The sequence below is a fragment of the Phyllostomus hastatus genome, unplaced genomic scaffold (assembly GCF_019186645.2).
Source record: "Phyllostomus hastatus isolate PE091 unplaced genomic scaffold, TTU_PhHast_1.1 phas_contig_29, whole genome shotgun sequence".
NCBI lineage: Eukaryota > Metazoa > Chordata > Mammalia > Chiroptera > Phyllostomidae > Phyllostomus > Phyllostomus hastatus.
This window is the reverse complement of record NW_025333835.1, coordinates 13,389,926-13,407,119: the sequence shown is the minus strand read 5'-3', so window position 1 is coordinate 13,407,119 and position 17,194 is coordinate 13,389,926. Positions and strand designations below refer to the sequence as shown.

Sequence of the window (17,194 nt, the reverse complement as noted above, 5' to 3'; positions counted from 1 at the left end):
TATTTGCCAATGATATCTCATTGCCAAATGATAAGGGTTTAATCTCCAAATATGTAATGAACTTACAGGACTCCACTCTAAGAAGACAAGCCACCCAATTAAAAAATGGACAAAGGACTTCAACAGACACTTCTCCGAGGAGGACATAAAGAGGATCCAGAGACACATGAAAAGATGCTCAGTATCACTAGCTATCAGAGAGATGCAAATTAAAACCACACTGAGATAGCACTTCACACCAGTCAGAATGGCCATCATAAACAAAGCAACAAACAAACAAGTGTTGGAGAGGTTGTGGAGAAAAGGGAACCCTAGTGCACTGTTGGTGGGACTGCAGACTGGTACAACCACTATGGAAAACAGTATGGAATTTTCTCAGAAAACTAAATGGATCTGCCTTTTGACCCAGCAATTCTACTGCTAGGATTATATCCTAAGAACCCTGAAACACCAACCCAAAAGAACCTATGCACCCCAATGTTCATAGCAGCACAATTTACAATAGCTAGGTGCTGGAAACAACCTAGATGCCCATCAGTAAATGAATGGATCCAAAAACTATGGTACATTTACACAATGGAATTCTATGCATCAGAAAGAAATAAGGAGCTCCTACCCTTTGCAACAGATGGATGGAGCTGCAAAGCATTATGCTAAGCGTAACAAGCCAGACAGTGAAAGACAAATACCATATGATCTCACCTTTAACAGGAAACCTAATCAACAAAACAAAGAAGCAAAATATAGTCAAAGACATTGAAGTGGAGGACAGGCTGACAGTGACCAGAGGGGAGAGGGGTGGGGTTTACAGGAACAAGTATAAAGGACACCTGGACAAAAACTAAGGGAGTTGGAAATGGGAGGGAGGTGGGGAGGGTTGGGTGGGGTGAGCTGAGATGTGAGTAAAAGATAGAACACTGTACTTGAACAACAATTAAAATACAAAAAAACTCAGTTTCTAGAAAATATAAATATTAATGGTTGTATTTTGAAGTTTGGCAGATTTTACAATCAGAACAATATTTAGTTCTTGAATTCCTTGTGTGGCTGTCTAATTTAGTGTGATTTTTGTGGATAAGCCATCAATTGGGACATGGGTGGGTGAGTGTTTGTTTTGCCCTACAGGGCATGTTAATTGCTGTGTACTCATCCCCACACCCCAATTGTTAATTCTAAGTATTTAGTCACCTTGCTATGAGTAGGTGAAAATGAAAGCTTAAAATAAGCTATAATTATATTCAGCATTGGTGATATATTGCTGTGACAGAGGAATGTAAATTGGATCTGGATATTATACAGCATTAAAGCTGACCTTCTGAGTTTAAGGTATGAAATTTGTTACTTTGTCACATATGATCAATGATATATTTTTTCCCCTTTCAAGAAGCTTCTTACATTGATTTTTTAGCAAAGTAACTTTGTATTTCCCTAGGTATTCATGTAAGATTATTATTTGGGGTAATTAAAATAGTTTTGTTATTACAAAAATGTGGGTTCATTACTGGAAAACAAGTAAGATCATACACAAAAGCAAAATGAAGAAAAATGTATAAAAGCTACTGAGAGAGGCACTATAATTTCTTGGTGGAAGAAAGTATCTACTGAGGAAGGCTTCTTGTTTAATGCTGTTGCTTATTTAACTGAAAGAGTTGGTTAAAGCAAGGAATGATAAAATAAGTGACTCAAATATACCGTAAGCATTTTTTTTTTGTTTTGGGATTCAAAATATAAACATTTGTTGTTTTTTGCCCCCTCTGGACACTTGATGTGGAGCCTGTTCTTGGAGCAGGCACAGGCTGATTGCATAAACCATACCCATAATGCATCGTCATGCTCATGTTGATATTTTTAACATGAAACAAATGCAGAGACTCTTACAGAGTAATCTGAATGTCAAATTTATTTTCTTTTTGGTGATATCTTTTGACAATTAATATTTGTGTCCTTATCTACTTCTATAGCATTTTTAAAATGTCATCCTTAAAAAATTTTTTTTTCAAAGCATTAGGGTAAGTTTTCATAGAAACAGCAACTCTTTTCCCAGTGATACGGTGTCCCAATGATATGATCATGGAAGTATTATTTCCATAGAAACAAACTTTTTCCCCATGATATGTTTTCCTGTTATGTTCCCATTGATAAGTTTATATAATTTTAATTAATTTACATAATTACTGTAATAATTGCAACTGGAAAAATTTGGAAGTAAACACAACCGATTCTTGGTAGGAACATAAGCATGTGAGTGTATGAGAGAGTAGAACATCAGCCTGGAATGATCATTTTGCTATGGTATTAGTCAGTGTTTCATAAATAGAATGAAAACCAGCAGGTAGTTGAATAAGTTGATTAGGTAGAAAATGACTAACAATGTGTTTAAATAGCAACATGTACATGCACACATTTCCTTGATGTGAACAAAAGCATATTTTGAACAAAAATAAAAAATGCCACATAATAATGTCTGCTTTTTAATTTTAAGATATGTTAGCATCTTTTAATGTAAAGATTATAGGCACAGCTTAAAAAAATTTTTAATGTATTTTTTCCATTACTTATTTATCCACTTATAACACCTTTTCCCACCCATCCCTCTCGCCACCCCACAATCACCACACTGTTTTCCATGTCCATGAGTCCTTTTCCATTTTTGCTCAGCCCCTCCATTTCCTACCACACTCCCTGTCCAGTAGCTCTCAGCCTGCTCTCTATCTATGAGTATTTCTCTATTGTGCTTGTTAGTTCAGTTTGTTCATTAGATTCCACATATGAGTGAAATCATAATGGTATTTGTCTTTCTCTGACTGGCTTATTTCACTTAGTGTAATGGTCTCCAGGTCCATCCATGCTGTTGCAAAGGCTAAAATTTTCTTCTTTTTAATGGTTGAGTGGTATTCCACTGTGTATGTGTCCCGTAGTTGTTTTATCTACTCATCTACTCATAGACACTTGGGCTGCTTCCATATCTTGGTGACTGTAAACAATGCTTCAGTGAACATAGGGGTGCTTATATTCTTTCAAATTAGTGTTTCAGGTTTCTTCAGCTATATTCCCAGAAGTGGGATAGCTGGGTCACAAGGCAGTTCCATTTTTAATTTTTTGAGGTGTCTCCATACTGCTTTCCACAGTGGTTGTGCCAATGTGCATTCACACTAACATGCAAAAGTGTTCCCCTTTCTCCACATCCTTACCAGCACTTGTTTGTTGATTTACTGATGATAGCTATTCTGACAGGTGTGAGATGGTATCTTCTTGTAGTTTTAATTTGCATTTTTGTGATGATTAGTGATTTTGAGCATCTTTTGTCTGCTGGCAATCCGTATGTCCTCTTTGGAGAAGTGTCTATTCAGGTCCTTGCCTATTTTTTAATAGAATTATTTGTTGTTTTGGTGTTGACTTTTATACGTTCTCCAGAAATCAGCTACAGTTTTTATATGCCAATAATGAACTATCAGAAAGGGAAATTAAGAAAAGAGTCTCATTCACAATTGCTTCAAAAAGAATAACCAAGGGTGTGAAAGACCTGTTCTCCAAAAATTTTAAGACACTGAAGAAAGAAATTGAAATAGATACAAATAAGTGGAAGCACATACTATATTCATGGGTAGGAAGAATTAACATCATTAAAATGTCCACGCTACCCAAAGCAATCTATAGATTCAACACAATTCCTAACAAGATACCAATGACATATTTCACAGAACTAGAGCAAATATTTCAAAAAGTTATCCATATAACACAAAAGGTTCTGCATAGCAGCAGTAATCCTAAGAAGGAGGAACAAATTTGGAGGAATCATACTACTTAATATGAAACTATACCGGAAGGCCATAGTAATCAAAACAACATGGTACTGGCATAAAAACAGACATATAGATCAATGGACAGAAGAGAGAACCCAGGAATAAACCCACACCTTTGTTGTTAGTTAACATTCAACAGAGGAAGCAAACACATACAGTGGTCTAAAGATAGTTTATCCAATAAATAGTGTTGGGAAAATTGGACAGTTACATGAAGAAAAATTAAAGTAGACCACCTTCTTACACATACAAGAACAAATTCAAAATGGAGTAAAGACTTAAATATTAGACATGAAACCATAAAAATCTCAGAAGAAAACAAAGCCCAAAAATCTTAAACATTGCTCATAGCAAAATTTTATCAGGTATATTTCCCAGGCAAGGGAAACAAAAGACAAAAATAAACAAATGGAAAAACATCAACAAATAAAAAGATAAACCATGGATTGGGAGAACATATTTACTTGTACATCTAATAAGGAGTTAATATTTAAAATTTAAATTCATAAGGAACAATTTTCTTTCATTTGAGATTCTTTTGTATCCCCATGCTAGGTTAGTGGGTAGCCATTTAATTTAGCATCCATTGCTTACTTTTGTCACATATATTACACACTATTTTAATTGTTTTATTATCTAGGTTCTTCTTCAGATGTCTCCCATCAAGTCTTTATCCCCTATTATGTTTATTATCTCTACCTTCACTATTGTTTCTCCTTTAATTCTTATGTAATCAGAAATTTACTTCAGCAGAGTTATTTATGAACTTCTCTTGAATTCAGTTTTTTTACCTCACTGCAGCAGTGATCTTTCTCTTTTTAAAATTGTCTCTTAGGACTTGTTGTGGTATCTTCATTTGGTTCTTCGTTTGCTATTGTTACTGCTTTTTCTTGGGTGCTCTGGGGAGAGCCTCTGCCTGTTCTCACACTTCAACAGTGGATATTTCAGACTTGTGTTTCTAGGAAGATGGAGATAAAATTTTCCCTCTTTCTCCTGCTAAGTACAACTAAAACACCTAGACATTATATATGAAACAAATGCAAGACAGCACATAATCTAGGAAACTTGGGACTCAAGGAACATGGTGGTGAATTCTTTGGGTTTTCTTTTTTGCCTCTTTGATCCCAGATTTGGAGATAAAGAAGTAGGCAACCCAGAAATGCCAATAGACACAAGGAGCAGTCCCCTGACCCCCCAAAGCCTGCTCTCTTAAGCCAAAGGATCATGGAAGGGGCAGCCACCAATACAGAAAACTTTGACAATAACCAGACTTTGCTTGCCCAGTGGGGAACATGGACTTAGACTCCCAGGCATCAGAAGTGAAGTGCTTTTCCCTCTTCCTAGGGGGTTGGTGTCAGAGGAGACTTAGTAGAGAGTCAAAACTTTCACTACAACCTAGTGGGAGCAAGATCACCCTCTCTCTCCCTACCTTCCCATTGGAGCCAATGAAGCTAGCGTGGTGAACATGACAATGCAGTCCTACTTGTCTCTGCCAGGAAGGTGCCGTGGCGGCCAAGTGGGAGCCTTGGTTCCCATCTGTGTTAAGCTGTAACAAGGAACCTTTTCTCTCAGGTGTCAGTGGAAACCAAGTGAGGAATTTGGACTTATATTCCTACCTGGCATTTGGTGCCTCCCCTTCTGCCACTGGAGCAGTGCCACAAGAGGTCAGCTAAACACAGGATAAACCCAAAGAAATTCATCAAACTTCTGAAAACTAAAGAGAAAATTTTTGAAAGCAGCAAGAGATGGCACTTTGGTTATGGAGAACAACAATTCAAATGACCTTGGTTTCTCCTCAGGTATCATGAATGTCAAAAGAAGGCAAAATAAGGAGAAAAACAGTTTTCAAATGAAGAAAGAAAAGGACAGTCTGCTCAGAATCTTACGTGCTGTGAAAATATCCTCAGGAACTAAGGGGAAATCAAGACACATGCTGATGAAGGAGTACCCAGAGAATCTGTGGCCAGCAAGTTAACCTAAAAGGATGGCTAAAGGATATTTTCTAAATAGAGAGGACATGAGAAAGGAAGCCACCTTGAAATACTAGGAAGAAAGGAAGTAAAAATATGGGTAAATACAATAGACTTTCCTTCTCTTCAGTGTTTTAAATTGTTTGATGGTAGAAGCAACAATTATAACACTGTTTAATGTGTTTATAAATGTATGTGGAAGAAATACCTAAAACAATTACACTATAAGTGGAAAGGATAAAGGGAGGTGTATTAGTTTGCTGCGCGTTCCATACAAAATACTATAGACTAGGTGGCTAAACAACAGAAATTTGTTTTCTCACCACTTCGGAGGCTGGAAGTCTTAAGCTCAAGGTGCTGGTGGGGTTGGTTTCTTCTTAGGCCTCTCTCCTTGGCTTGCAGGTGGTGCACATCTTGCTATTACATGGCCTTTCCTCTGTGGGCATGCATCCCTGGTGTCTCTTTTTCTTAGAGAGACACTAGTCATACTGGATTAGACTCTGCTCTCCTGATCTCATTTACTCTTAATTACTTCTTTAAAAGCCTTATCTTCAAATGTACTCACACTGTGGAGTTGAGGTTCAACATACTCATGTTGAATGGCACCATTCAATCCATAACAGAATGAATTTTTCTATAATTCACTTCAACTTGTAAAATGATGAACCAATAAACTGTGGTATGTCATGATGTAATATGTAGAGCAACCACTGAAAAAGTTATACAAAGAGATATACATAAAAATCAATAAATAAATCAAAAATGGAATTCTAAAACCTGTTTAACTAAACTAAAAAGTCAGGAAAAAGAAGATAACCTCCCCCAAGAAAAACAACACCCCCCAAAGTAAACTGTAGACTGAAGCCTTAACATATCCATTCATTACATTAATTGTGAATAGTTTAAATTGCCAGTTAAAGAAGATTGGCAGAGTGGATATAAAAAATATTGGTTATATGCTTTTTATCTGAAATTTACTTTGAAAATAATGATGTGGGCAGATTAAAAGTAAAAAGATAAAACATGCAAACTTTAATCAAAAGGAAGCAGTTGTAGCTATTTTAATATCAAATAATTTAGCCTTCACAGTAGAGAAAATAAAGTGATTCATACATAATGATCAAAGGGTCAGCCACTGAGAGACCACTCCTAAATGTGCACATGCCAAACCACAAGTGTGCAGAATATACCAAGCAAAACTATAATAGAACTGAAAGGAGAAGGAGATAAATCCAAAATTAGATTTGGAGACTTCCCAATACTCTGTCAATAATTGATGGAACTAGATAGAAAATGAAGATATAGAAGAACTCCACACTGCCATAACACAAAAAGACATTTTCAGAACATCCCATCCAATAGTAGTAGAACACACATTCTTATTCCCACAGAACATCACCAAGGTAGACCATAACCTGGGCCATAAAAGCAAATTTCATCAAATTAAGAAAATTGAAATTATACCGAATGTGTTCTCTTACCACAGTGCACTCAAACTAGAAGTCTCCAAACCTCTGGAAATTAAACAAAATTTCTATATAATCCATGGATCAAAGAAGTAGTTTCAAGGAAAATTTTAAAAAATGCCCTCAGTGAAGGAAAATACATTTCAAATCTTGTGGGATACATCTAAGGTAATACTTGAGAGGGAAATTTCCACATTATAAAAGATGGAAGGGCTCAAATTAATCATTTTAGCTTTCACCTTAAGACTCTAGAAAAAGAAGAGAAAAATAAAGCCAACACAGTAAGAAGAATGGAAATATAGATAAGATCAGAAACCAATTAAATTCAGCAGAGAAAACCAAAGGAAATAAATGACAAAAGGAGCTGGTTCTTTTGAAAGATTAATAAATTGTCAAACTTTATTGATATTGATGAAAAAAAAGACACAAAAAACCAATATTGGTAATGATACAGGGAATTTCACTAACATCCCCACATTAACAGGGTAATAAAGGAATACTACAAAGGACTTTAAAGACACTTTTGAAAAAGGTCACTTCTTTGAAAAGGACAATGTACTACAACCCATGTAGTATGAAATAGAAAGTTTGAATAGTCTTTTGACTCTTAGGAAAATAGAACTACTATTTTACAGCTCCTCAAAAGGTCTTCATGTACAGATGATTTTACTGGAGAATTCTACCAAACATTTAAAGAAGAATTAATACCAATTTTATACAGACTCCTCCAGAAAATATAAGAGCAGGAAAGAATTCACGATTTGTCTAATGAAGCTGGTACTGATAGTAAAGACAAAGACAATGTCAAAACAAAACAACCCCCAAAGACCCAAATTTATGGATGAATGCCCATTATGAATATAGACACAAAAATTGTTATTGTAATGGACTGCATCAACAAGGCTAAAGAATGAAAAAGAAAAGTCACAGAACCATATCAATTGATGCAAAGCATTTGACAAAACCCAACACCAATTCATGACAAAAACTCTCAGGAATATAGGAATAGATGCTGTGGATTGCATCTGTGGTCCCTCAGAAAGAAATTAAGTCCTAACCCCCAGTACCTTAGAATGTGACCTGACATTATTTGAAAATAGGGTCATTACAGATGTAATTAGTTAAGGTGAGATCATAAGGGAGTAAAGTGGGCGCTCGCTCCCATATAATTTATGTTCTTATAAGAAGAAAAGACACAGGATGTCGTTTGATTGTAGAGTATGGGAATTCTGTATTAACAGCTACCACCAGAAACTAGGAAGAGGCAAGGAAGGATTCTACTCAGAGTGTCAGAGGAAGGCTGGCCCTGTTGAGAATTTGATTTTGGGTTTCCAGCCTCCAGAACTATGAGAATAAATATCTGTTTTTGTTCCTTTTAAATCCTCTTCTGAGGATATGTTTTATTGATCTTGGAGAGAGATGAAGAAAAAGAGAGACATTTTTGATGTGAGAGAGCATTGATCACTTGCCTCCTGTGTATGTACTCTGACTGGGGATTGGACCTGCAACTGTTTGTTGGACGGGATGACACTCTAACCACTTAGCAACCCAGCCAGGGTGAGAATCTAAGTCACCCAGGTTGTGTTACTTTGTTATAGCAACTCTGGGAAACTAATACAGAGGGGTACTTTCTCAACTTGATTGCACAAGTTACAAAAATCGTATAGCTAATATTATATTTAATGGTGAAATGCTTTCCCCTTAGGATGGGAACAAGGCAAGGGTGTTTGCTCTAACCATTGTTATTCAACACAGTACTAGAAATTCTAGCTAGCGCAATGAGACAGGAAAATGAAATAAAGAGAATATGAATCAGAAAGGAAGAAGTAAAAGTATTACCATTTACAGAGGACATGATTGTTTATGTAGAAAAGTTCAAAGATTCTATGAAAACTTCTAGAACTAATCAGTGCATTCAGCAGGATTCAAGATAAACACAGATATGTTTTGCATGATGAGAAAGTTCTTGAGATCTTTTGTACAACAATATGAATCAATTGTATTTTGCAAGTTGAAAAAGTTCTTGAGATCTTTTGTACAACAATGTGAATATAGGTAACAATGCTGTACTATACACTTACATATTAAGAGGGTATATTTATAATATGTGTTTTTTTAACCTAAAAAACAAATCAATTGTATTTCTATATACTAGCAGTGAACTTTTGGAAAACAACATCATTTACTACTACTGCTCAAAAACAAATACTCTGGTATATATCTAAATTTATGTATATGACTTTTATGTTTAAAACTATGAAATGATGGTGAAATAAATCAAATAAGTTCAAAATAAATGGAGACATAACCCCATGATCATGAACGAGGAGACTCAACTCGTTCGAGTTGTTGGCAGAATTCAATTCCTTGCAATTGTGTGACTGACATCCCTATTTTCTTGATAGTTACCAATTTAGGATTATTTCAGCTTTTTGAGTCCACCCACATTTCGTAGCTTATGTTTCTCTTCCTCTGTCTTAAAAGCCAGTAAAGGTAGGTTGAGTTGCTCTTGTGTTTTGAATCTCTTTCTTCCATCTTGGGTTGCTTACCCAGCTGGGAATAAGTCTTAGCCTTTAAGAATCCTGTAATTAGATTGGACCCACTTGGATAATACAGGGTCATTTCTGTATTTTAACATAATCTAATTAGCAACCTTAATTCCACCTGCAACTGTAATTTCTCTTTTAATTTGTCTTTGCAATGCAGTGTAATATATTCATAGGTTTTGGTGTTAGGGCATGGCCATCTTTGGGGGTGCAGAGGTGGGTTTCCTTTGCCTAACACAAATATTTGCCTGATCCTTTAATGACTTCCTGTTGCCCATGGCATTAGATATAGATTTTTCAAAATCAGTCTTCTTCCTACATGTTTGGTTTTATCTCTGATACAGCTGGTGCTCAGTACAGGCCGCATCTTTAACATTTAATGTCTTTGCATGTATTTCCTCCTGACTTGTCCTTCAAGACTCAGGTCAGACATCAGCAGCTTTGTTCCCAAGAGGAAGATGATTATAACACTTATTATTTCATTATGGGAATAGTTTTGTTCAACATCGTTTCAACCACTGGTTTTTGATCCTTTCAAGGGCAGAAAACATGTTTTATACAGTTTTGTTTTTCTCATATGTAGTACAGTATTAAGCACATAGTGAGCCCTTATTAAAGGCTGGCTGACTTGGTTAATGAGCACTTGAGGTTTAGTAGTAATGAAACCACCCTTCTAGCAGCAGTCAATCAAGTCCTAAAGTGTGATGTAGGACAGAGTCTTTAGATTCATCATCCTTGGTTCAGTTTGGATAAGTACCAGTTTCAAAATCAGAATTGATGTTCTTGGCATGAAGTTTGAGACAGGTTCAATGATGCTACATAGAACACGTCATCTCTTTGTGTCTTTTTCTATGTATATAAAGTAAGGGTATGCACCTGTGCATCAGCAGACCCCGATGCTATTTCAAGTGAACTTAACCTCTCTCAGTGTATTCCTTTCCTTCTGTATAAAATTGGAAGGTGATTCAGTTTCATTCTGAAACCATTTATTCAGTGTAGTCTGTCCCTGGTGCTGGAGATATAAAGACAAAGAAGGAGTGATCCCTTCTCCAGTTGTATGCCTCAGGTAAGATTGCTCTTAAGACTGGTAGGTTTGTTTCAGCTCTGACAATCTGTGATGCATTTGTCTTTCCCTTCCTTAGGGCACATTTGGGAAGAGTTAATAACTTGAACTCTAGTCTGTAGAAAACATACACAGATAGTGCTTTGTTCCTTTGGCCGGGAAGTAAATCTGAGACTTGACTGTATGTTGCCTCTTTTTCTCTATGAGGTGACTGTATTTGCTTCATAAAGCCAACAACACTTTGGAAATCATTTTGCACACTTCTGATTTCGTCCTGTGTCTTTGGAAGCAATAACCGAATTTCAAAGCCTAAGCTGCTTTGAACATTTAAAGGTGGTTTAAACATTTAATCCTAGAGACCTGTTCTTCCTTCTCTTTTTTCTCTTCTTTTACCTCTTCACCTTTTCTTTTCTCATACATTGAGACCCCTATTATGAAGTGCTAAATAGTAGTAAGTATATGTAGATGTTCCTCTTAAAGCATTTAAGAGCTCCATACTTCCTGTTACAGAATTTTAAGAGGTAGATTTTGTTTTAAATTAGTGCTTAACACATTAGTTTTTGCTTTCTAAAGTGAATTTTCCCAATGTAAATGCTGTGCTAATCTCTGTGCCATTTCTATCATGAAGAAAAAAAACATTTGCACAATGCTCATTCATCCATGAATGCAGTTTATAGTTGAACCACGTTATGCCTGATGGCACTTTGCTGACAGGCCCAGAATAAATAGTACAGATTTTGTTTCCTGAAGATTGATTATTTATAGATCAGTTGATTATTTTTTTTCCAGGTTGCTTCTTGCACTGATGATGAGAAATTTTTTACTTTTGTAGAAAGCTATGGATTTCAATAAACCTCTGTCAGGACTGCAGACCTACCTACTCAATATCACTTTTTATCTTGAACATCTTTTCCAGAAGAGATAGGAACTGGTATTTGCCCCATCCTTAAAAATAATATTGCTGAAAATAGTAGGGGTGGTGTTGAATGTTTTGAGAGAATGGGTTTATGGGTGACAACTTGTTAATACAACAGTATGTTGGCCTTGCAGTTTTTTAGGAAAACAGGAAGACTTTTTATGCCTATTTAATTTATGTTTCAGTGTTACTTTTTCAATGATTACTTTCATCAGCTTCCTTTTTATGTTAAATATAGTGTTTCTTTTGTTATCAAGCATCCTCTACACACCCTGTCCCACATTTCTTGTTTTTGATGTTTTATGAAATGTAGTCTGCCTTTGATAAGAGTGTTACCATCCTCTTTGATTTTATTGTTGTTGATAAATTACTTCCCACTATGAGTTAAGAGACTGTAGTATAAATTAATTATGTAGGATGCCTCTTTACATTTAACTGTATTTTATAGAGAATCGGTTTACATGTAATATACATGAATGGATGTAAGTTTTGCTTTAATGATTCATATTCTACAATATAGAAGAGACTTATGTAGTGGGTCCAAAATGGTCAATTTGAGAATATATTTCTGTGGGCCCCCATATTGTAGATACAGTTGTTATATTAGTGGTGATACATTTTTAAAATATCTATGTTCTATTAACTACTCAGACCAGAAGACTTATCTTTATTTACCTGGGTTAATAGGCTTTCTAAACTGCACAGTGGACTCCAAGATAAGCATATTAAATTCAACAAAGTCTTTCTGTTACATTAACATAATTTTAAATTTGTATATTTTGGTATAAGGCAGTTTTGGGAATAGTAACTTTATTGTCCACAATGATTGAAGATGATAGATAGTAGTGTGAATCATCCTAAACTTCATATTAACTTCAGAATGTTTTTATGGATATGCTTTTGAATGTAGAGATTGCTGAAAATTCACTTCAAACAACTCACTGAAGTCCCACTGCGAGGTGCTAACATGGGAGGGCCTGACAAACAGGGCCTGTCCACACATGTCAGGGCTAGCCCACGTAGAACTCAAATCACTCCTTACGTGTTTGATTTCAAGCTTCCCTGCTGCATGTGAAATAAGAATAAATACAGAATAGGAGACAGCAAGACAAACAGTTAAGCAGGATGCCCTAGGTGTTTTCGTGAAACATGAAAGAAGGAATTGAAATGCTTACAAGTGATGTGCGTTGCTGGTGGAGCAGAGTGAACTCTTCACTTTTGAAGTAACATTCTGGTTTGAAAACACCAACTTCTTGTTATCTTTTTTTTCTCCCCTTAACTATGATAGTTACCTTCAGTCTTTTCTTTTACAGAGGAGTGTCGTTCCTGTATAGTGCATTCTTGAATTAGTTATTCCTTGGTTTTCACAGAGAATAGATGAATAAAAATAATCTGAGAAGAGTCTGCAATCTAAATGGCAAATTGTGTTTTTTTGGGGGTGGAAAAATCGGAAATTCTAAATACTTACAGGTGATTAAGCTGTGTTTACAGAAGTGTACAAATAAAGGTAGATTTTTATTTTTCATGTAAAATGGTGCATTTGCTTTTTACCCTTCTTATTTTCATGGGAAATGTTATATTACATCTTAAGACAATGGTATTATATCCTGGTTATATGACTTAAACTTGTTTTTATTCTTTATAATGTGCAGTTTTTGATTATTGGATAAAATTTTGTTTTTAACACTTCATTTTTCTTTTTTACATTTTATTTTCATTTTTGATTTTAGAGAGAGGAGAAGGGAGGGAGAAAGAGAGGGCAAGAAACACTGAAGTGAGAGAGAAACCTCTGTCAATTGGTTGCCTTTCATATATGCCCCAGGAGACCAAACCTTCAATCTAGGCATGTGCCCCTGACCGGTAATCTAACCTGGAGTTAAACCAGCAACTTTTTTTGGTTTGCAAGATGTTGCCCAACCAGCGGGTCCACCCTGGCCAGGGCAACATTTCATTTTTCAAAGGCCACACACATGTACACACACACAAAATCATACATACGTACAAAGATATATACGAAAAGATGTTTACACACATGTTTTTTGCTTCCTTCTTGTTATCATTTTATTTATTGACTTAGGCATTCCAAATCACCACTGGAAAAAATGTATTATTTCTACATAGGTGGATTTTCTATAATCTCTGTGAGCTGTTGTCTGTTGGCAGTGATGTCCTAACTACATACAGTACCGGGACTGTATCTATGGGCTTCTGGGATACAGGTGGTTTGGTGAGGATGAAAATACTCATTGAAAAAATAATGAATAAGCTTTAAAAAAAATTGAACTTTGAAACTTAGGAAATTCTCAGCAATTATAAGGATGCACACCACTCATTGCAGTTTTACTCCATCACAACTAATTTTGTACAAGGTATTATTCTAATATTGTGTTTATGATTAGAATATAACTACTGTAAAATGTGTGTGATCATCCTGTGATATTCCACACTGAGAATACTTAACGCTACATAACAACACTTTTCTTGTTTTTCAGTTGGGTGCAGAGCTTTGGCCATGAAGGGCTCGGGTTATTATTGGACATTTTGGAAAAACTGATTAGTAGCAAAATGTAAGTATTGTTAATTATTTTCACTTAAGCTACATTTGCATGTCCAATTATAATTCTAACACTGACATCTTTTATGCCAATGCAGACAAGAAAACATTGTAAAGAAGAATCAGCACAAAGTCATACAGTGTCTGAAGGCTTTGATGAATACCCAGGTGTGTACATGATTAATCATACTGTATTCATTCTTCACCGGTTCTTCTAAAATTTTTAAGAATTAGAGTTGTGTAATAAAGAATCTGCACTTAAGTGGTGTATTGCTTTGATACACTGTTTAGTAAATAATGGAAAAAATACGGAATTGTATAATTTTCACTTTTGTATAAAAACCACTATCTCCCAGCAGAGAAGCTTGGGGACAAATAGACCTTCTGTTGGCTCTTAACTTCTCATGTGTAGTTTAATTCTCTCCCTCCCTTTCTGTCCTTTTTGTCCTTCCCTCTCTTCCCTCCTCACTCCCTCTTGCTCTCTCTCTCTCTCTTAATTTTTGAAACTATAGCCTGAATCACCTTTGAAATCATACATGATTATTAAATGGGGTTTGCACTAATATTCATTACCAAAGAATCAAGTTGGAAAGACTTAATTTTTATAGTTTAGGGATTCAGCTGTATAATGCAATTAATGAAAATGATAAAACAGGTCCCAGAAATGGAGCAGTTATGTTTAATACACGTATTATGGAGACCAAATGTAATATGACCGATCTGCAGAGTTTGCATATTTAAAGAGGAAACATTAGAAGAGAGAAACACTTTAAGCTCTTTACTGAAGTTAGATTTTCTGAAAGGGTTTCTTTTATACTGTTAATTGAAGAAATTTCTCTGCCCATGCCATGTCTTTAGCTCCAACATTTAAACGCATTTACCTCATGATGTGTGAGTAATGATAGGTATTTTAGTTGCTGTTAGACAGCAGGAGAGGAAATTGTACTTATGATGGTGTGATGATTTGTGTTTTATAGCAAACTGTACATTTCTGATTAATTTTATTTTTAATATTTTGCCTTACTCTGATTTTCAGAATAAACCTTTAGAAGACTTCACACATAAGTACTGATATTTAAATTATTAACATTTATTTTATGTATTTTTACTAAATATAGCAAATATTTATGTTTTCTAATTTTTATCTTGCTGAATTATTTATGTATTTTTTAGCATTTTCTGGAGCTAAGTTTTCTATTTTTAACTAGTGAAATATCTAATTAGAAGGGGTGAAGGAGGAGAAAAATAAGATTTTCAAGGAAAATACCTTCTGTAGAAATCAAACTTCTGTCTATTCTGTGAGAAGTAGGTTTTAGGTATTTTGTAGACTATCTTATAAGAATAAATGAACAAAGGAATCAGAAACTACTGATAGGGAGAAGCCTTTTCACATTGTGAGTACATAGTACTGCTTTAGGAAGCTCCTGTGAAAGTGAAAATAGAGAAATTGAGCATTGACTAGTGGTGGGAAGTCTGAGAGTAGAGAAAACCCAGAACCATTTTTTCAAGCCAGAAGGGCAGGTGGATCCTAATTTGGGAAGAATTTCAGGGTTACAGTGAGATGGCATATTGAAAATAATATTCCTATTTGTTTTGAGACTGGATAGGACAGGAAGTAAACTTTGTATGTATTCATATTCTAATTAATATAATGTTACTTTTTGCAACAACAGTGTTGCGTACAGTTTGTATATGTGGAGCTGAGATATATTGCTGTTTGTATTTATTGATATCACTTGTGCTAAGTGATGAATGAAAAGTTAAGTTACTGATACTTGGAATTAGTATTATATTCTGTCTGAAATTTTTGGTAAGGCTTTTTCTTCTTTCCCAAGATGTATTGATGATTTTTTTCTGTGCCTCCTTGTGCAGCCTTCCTTTGCAAGTGGTTACTGAATGATGAACAATATAGGCTATAGAAAAAAAAGTGTAGTACCTTATTTTGAACTAGTAATTATTTATTTAATTAATAAGCAGATTTGATAATATATGAAAGTGAATTTCTTATAACACTAAAGTGGGCTAACTTTTTAAATGGAAAAAGAGTGTGAATATTAGGAAGAAAATAAAAGTCAAGATGAAAAGTTAATTTATTGAAATTAAAAGGTGAGTAGAAGAGGGGTTTCCTTTTGGTCAGTTAAGCTTTTGTGTGTGGCTTTGAGTTGCACGCCCCCAGCAAGGGTGCTTTGCTCCTGAAGCCAGCCCCTCTCTCCATGTTGTTTCTGCTATTGGGGTTAACTCACTGGTGCTGGCAAGGGTCGGGGGTTGTTCAGCAGCAGTATGCATGTAGTGTCAGGTGGGCGTCCTCTACAGGGATTTAGGTTACTAACCTTCTCCTACCCAACACTTCTTCATTGGCCTGAACTTCCATCTATTAGGTAATAATAGACCTCCTGTAGAATGCAGATGGAATCTGACATTAGTCCTCAGTTTAGAACACACGTTGTCTTAGAATCCAGAGTGGGTCTTTGACATTGAGTCAAGAGACTTCCTTAGACCTTCCAAAAGTTGTCACCACCTCTGTAACTTTATAAAAGCCTTCACTTAATGCACTGTACATGCCAGCACTGGTAAGTCAGCTAATTCTCCCACAGAGTTGACATGTTTTATTTTGCTTTGCTTTGTGTTTTAAGTAATTGGATGAGAGTAATTTTATATAAGTAGACAGTAATTCTATCTTCAGTTCTAGATATTGAATATTGACAACCGGCTTCATTCCACATTTAAACTGATAACTGCACATTTTTACATTAGCAAAATCAGAGAATACTGCCTGTGATGGAGCACTGGGAGTCACTGGATGATGGTCAAAATCATGAGATCAGAGAATGCTGCTGTTCTGTGCTTCTTACATGATGGTTTGACACAGAGGGCTT

At 35.5% G+C, this 17,194-nt stretch overlaps 1 protein-coding gene across 4 annotated transcripts in view; it reads left to right on the top strand.

The window, feature by feature from the left end:
- Positions 1-17,194, top strand: part of DIAPH3 (diaphanous related formin 3) — a 465,949-nt gene that overhangs the window by 115,845 nt on the left and 332,910 nt on the right. For all 4 annotated transcript variants that reach the window (XM_045839232.1, XM_045839231.1, XM_045839234.1 and 1 more), the window contains 2 exons: positions 14,257-14,331; positions 14,417-14,486. In XM_045839232.1, coding sequence (XP_045695188.1) covers positions 14,257-14,331; positions 14,417-14,486 — 145 coding nt within the window. The remainder of the gene's footprint in view (positions 1-14,256; positions 14,332-14,416; positions 14,487-17,194) is intronic.